The sequence below is a fragment of the Vigna unguiculata genome, chromosome 9, assembly GCF_004118075.2.
Source record: "Vigna unguiculata cultivar IT97K-499-35 chromosome 9, ASM411807v1, whole genome shotgun sequence".
Classification (NCBI taxonomy): domain Eukaryota; kingdom Viridiplantae; phylum Streptophyta; class Magnoliopsida; order Fabales; family Fabaceae; genus Vigna; species Vigna unguiculata.
The window spans coordinates 28,937,002-28,942,075 of NC_040287.1; the positions used below are offsets into that span (position 1 = coordinate 28,937,002).

Below are 5,074 nucleotides of genomic sequence, written 5' to 3' on the forward strand. Positions count from 1 at the left end.
ATAATAGAAAATATTTTTTCAGATATCATTTTATAACTTCAATAAATAATATTTTGAACTTTAATAAATATGTAATAATTAATATTTTAATTATATTTTTACTTTACTTTTTATTATTAAATGTAGATATTGTGCTTTCAGGAATAATAATGTAATAATAGTTATTATTTCATTATTATCATGGTTATAATTGAACCCATTAAATTTTGTTAAAAAATAAAATAAAGTACTTGGACAAAGGTATGTCCCTACTACCTAACATTTCTCGTGCAAGTAAAGTCTGGTTTTGACTATGGATCTGAAGCCACTAATTGTTTGTCCATTACCAAACCCCATTTCCATTAACTCTAATTAATCCATTATTTCATTGTGTTTTAAGTCTTTTACTACCAAATCTCTTTTGCTGCCTCACTCACCACTTTACACATCAAAAACAATACCAAAACATTCCATATCATAACTCTGCATCCCATTCTTCTTCCTCACCACCAGAATCCTTCTCCTTCCTCACTTTCTTAGTTTGCTACTCTCATCACTCACTCTCTTTCTACCCTAAACCACTAAATCGATCTAAATTTCTCCAAATCGTAAACCCTTTTTGCTCAATTCACTTAATTCTCCCCCCTGCCCCCGCTGTCGGCTCGTGGGTGGGTAAAGTTGTCGTTTTTGTCTTCTGGGTATGGCTGGTGTTGTTGTTTCAATGTCTTCTTCTTCTTATCGCCTTTGATGTAATTTGTGTGTTGTCTGATTCCCCTTCTTATTGATGTTTTGAAATTGGGGATGTTTTTTTTTTTTTTTTTCTTGTTTCGGGCTGGATTTGGGTTTACAGGTTTTGGAGCAAAGACGAAGATGGGTGAGGGAGAGCGTTTCCAGCTGGGAACTGTGGGCGCGTTGACTCTTTCAGTGGTTTCATCTGTGTCCATTGTGATTTGCAATAAGGCGCTGATGAGTTCATTGCATTTTATTTTCGGTAAATTCTCTTTCCTCTTGATTGTTGCAAGCTTGTACCCTTGTTTTGTTTTCTATTTTTGCCACCTTTTTTTTCTTTCATTTCTTCTTTTTCTAACCTACTTGTTCCATCAGTGTTTGTGTGATTTCATGCGTGCTATTACAATTGAAGATTCATAATTTTAGCCCTTCCCTTCCTCTTGCCTCTTTTGTTGGAACTTAGAACTTGATCCATTGTACTTGCTGCTACTTCTTGTGACGTAGTCTGCCAGCGATCTAGACTGTGTACTCACCTAGGGTGTGTCTGGTTGGCTGTTTAGGCAGAAGTTTTGTAATGAAAATTACGCCATACTTGCTTCTTTCAACATGAGAATGTGGAAATAGAAATGTTTTTCGTTATCAACTTTGGTTGACAATCATTTTCAACCAACTCAACTGCCCATGCCCTTAGAGAAACTAGAAGTGTTAGTTGGAGATTGGATTTGTCGAATTTTATAATTTTTCATGTTGCCTTTGTATCTAAAATTTAGTTTCCTATATACTATATCCGGGAATTGATATGATCTTTTGGATTGTTGATATCCCTTCTTTTTCTAAATTAAATATTGCCACTTTGGACTTATCTATTGTTGTCTGTATTCACTAGGCATTACCAAGTTAAGTATTTTGTTTTCTTTACTTCTTTTTCTGCAATCTATACAGCTGCTTAGTAATGTGAATAAGATGAGTTGCCTGGTTAAAATTATAATAATTGATTTGGTTTTCTGGAAGTACCTAAACATTAGATATTACTTATCATTATTGTGCATTTTAATGTACCTGTTTTCTGTCCTATTGACAAAGAAGATCAACTTATCTCGTCTGAAATTTGGTGTATGATGATGATTTAGGTTATTTTCATCCATGTGCAAATTTGAGCTTTCATGTTTACACTTCGATGTATTGTCTGAGGTTTACACGATTTTTGAAAGTTGTCCTTTTTGATATGCAGCTACAACTTTGACCAGCTGGCATCTGCTTGTGACATTTTGTTCCCTTCATGTGGCTCTCAAAATGAGATTCTTTGAGCATAAACCTTTTGAGCAGAAAGCTGTAATGGGATTTGGGATTTTAAATGGGATCTCAATTGGACTTTTAAATTTGAGCCTGGGGTTTAATTCTGTTGGCTTCTATCAGGTAGGTTTGTTAAGGTTCTGTTTCTCATTTGATTTTTGTTGACTCTGAACATCCCCGTGATATTCCTTTTCAGATGACTAAGCTGGCCATCATTCCTTGCACTGTACTGTTGGAGACCCTTTTTCTTGGGAAGAGATTCAGGTTCCATTTAACTTCTTGTCAATACTATGATTTTTTTATGTTTGATTGTTGATATATATGTACTCGAAATGTTAGTTATGTAATGGTCAATGAAAAAACTCATTCATATTCGTTTTCAGATCTTCTTTTTGTGTCTTATTTGTTCTCTCTCTCTCTCTCTCTCTCTCTCTCATACATACACACACACACACACACTTACTCAATGTTCTGGCCTCAAGTATGTTTGTATCTAAACCATTTGAGCTTACCTTGCTTTAGTATTTTCAATAAATAAAATTCATTGTTATCTTTTCATTGTTATTGCAGTAAGAGAATTCAATTTGCCCTTACTATCCTCCTTCTGGGTGTCGGGATTGCTACTGTCACAGATTTGCAGCTCAATGCTCTTGGCTCCTTCTTATCTTTTCTTGCAGTGATTACAACTTGTGTTGCTCAGATTGTATCCTTAAGTAATTTCATTTGCATTAACGCGAATTATTTTTGCAATATTTTCTGATCAATTGTGATATATTGAATAGAAGAATATACACTGGGGACTTATTTCTGAATCTTTTCAACTTTGGCATATATTTTTATATACTCTATTTGTTTGACATATTCTGTATTTTCCTTTGTCACTTATAGTGATTATCTTCTGCCCCGAGGTACATGAGGTGGTTGAAGAACTAATCATCATACCCCTAACTTAATTTTTTTTTGGGTTTTCTTGTTTAAATTGTGCAAGGCTTCACATGCAGAGCCTCATTTTTGGCCTGGGAGCTCCTTTTTCCCGTGACTTTGGACAAGTTCATTTTCTTTATCTAGAGGCTGTCATTTATGTTATTCGAAGATAGTTAGGAGTAAAATAGTTAGGAGTAAAATATAAGTTTTTATTGCGCTTGAAAGCTTTGCACAGATGATTGTCTGATTTATTTTCCTGGGATATCATTGTTTTATTTGGTGTCTTGTCCTTAATTAGTTGCTTTTAGATGACAAATACTATCCAAAAGAAGTTCAAGGTTTCTTCCACCCAGCTTCTGTACCAATCATGTCCATATCAAGCAGCAACCCTGTTAATCTGCGGTCCATATCTGGATAAACTTTTAACCAACCAAAATGTATTTGGTTTCAAGTATACAACACAAGTGACGGTAAGAGTTCAATTATTAAACAAGTCTTCCCAAGTTCCAACTCCTTTTTTTTAACGTTTTATCAACTGCTTCTTTCTGCATTGCAGGTTTTCATTATTCTTTCCTGCCTTATCTCCATCTCAGTCAATTTTAGTACATTCCTTGTTATTGGAAAAACATCTCCTGTGACCTATCAGGTTCTTGGACACCTAAAGACATGCCTTGTCTTGGCATTTGGTTATATACTACTCCAAGACCCATTTAGCTGGAGAAACATTCTGGGAATTATGATAGCCATGATGGGGATGATTTTATATTCTTACTATTGCTCACTTGAGAACCAGCAGAAAACTGTCGAAGCTTCATCACAAGCATCCCAGGTTTGTTCGGCCAACTTTGCATGTCTTGGTTTTTATACTTTAACAATCATTTCTAGAAGTACATTCTGTCACTATTTCTTCTTAACTTTTCCAGGCAAGAGAAGGTGAATCTGATCCTCTGATCAATGTGGAAAATGGAAGTGCAGTTGTGAGTGATACAATTGGACAGAGACAGTTGTCCCCTGTATGGAGCAAGAGCAAAGATTAGTATGTTTAATGGGCTTTCGTTATAGCATTGTCAAGAACAGTTATAGTCCTTATAGAGGGTTAACACCCGTGATCCATTTGGAATTAGGATCTGGAATTGCTGCCAAATACATGTCCCTGTCATTTTTTCTCAGTAGCTATAGTCTAATATTTCCTGAACCGTTTGCCGACCAACAATATTAGGGAGGGGAACAAGTACATGGTCATGTCGCAATTCTATTGGCCAACAGATATGCAGTATAGTATCATACATTTTCTGGTGATGTTTTCACATCATGTTACATTATAATTTCATATAGATATCCAAACTTTTTTCTTTGCCTGAATAATGTATAAACGCCTACCGGTTATTATTATTTTTTTATTCAGAGTTTTTTCCGTGTGTTTTAGGTATGTACTGATGGTATTGCTATACCAAAAGTAGTCATTTCTTTCAGTCTTTATTGTATTATTTATTTTTTGAAGCTTAACGACCCCATTATACTGTTCTTGGCTTGAACTTTACTCGTGCCCTTTGTCTTTTCTTTGTATATTGTAATATAAATTGAAACTTATGGTAGCTGTTGATTTTGCTTCCCATTTTGGCTACTTTAATTAAAGGGAGTGACCGATACGGTTACGAGTGAATGAAATGAAGAAGCAGCATCTAATTAAAAAGAAACAAAAGAAAATGCAAACATAATAAGGGTCTAGGAGTAGGAACATCCCTTGCTAAGGACATATTTGGGTAAATACCTGTTTATCTTGTTAATGTAAGGAAATACTTTCACCTTTGTAAAATACTGACATTCAACCTTGATGAAGGTTCATCAAATCTTTTCTGGATCTATTCTGCTCGTAAGATTTCTGTGAAAACCGACTCAATGTCATATAAGCTTCATCAGGACTCGTCAAATATCTTATAAGCTGGAAATTTCGTGATCCATTTTACTGATGCAATCTGAATTTTTCTCTGGTATCAGTCCATATTACAGCTGCAATGGAAGCAAGTATTCACAGCAGTGATGTCCTTGGATTCAGAATCCAAGATGCAACCAATGTTATTGTGCTGTGACTTTTTACATATTCATTGTCTGAGAAGAAAGTAAGCTTTTAAATAAAGTTAAAATTAAT

General features: G+C 34.8%; 1 protein-coding gene across 1 annotated transcript; it reads left to right on the forward strand.

The window, feature by feature from the left end:
• The first annotated feature begins 375 nt into the window (after positions 1–375).
• LOC114164192 (UDP-xylose transporter 3-like) lies at positions 376–4,421 on the forward strand. The gene is made up of 8 exons (XM_028048762.1): positions 376–677; positions 830–970; positions 1,940–2,124; positions 2,198–2,265; positions 2,572–2,704; positions 3,234–3,395; positions 3,482–3,754; positions 3,849–4,421. Exons 2-8 carry the CDS (start codon positions 850–852, stop codon positions 3,960–3,962), a joined length of 1,056 nt encoding a protein of 351 aa, XP_027904563.1. The 5' UTR covers positions 376–677; positions 830–849; the 3' UTR covers positions 3,963–4,421.
• The last annotated feature ends 653 nt before the right edge of the window (positions 4,422–5,074 follow it).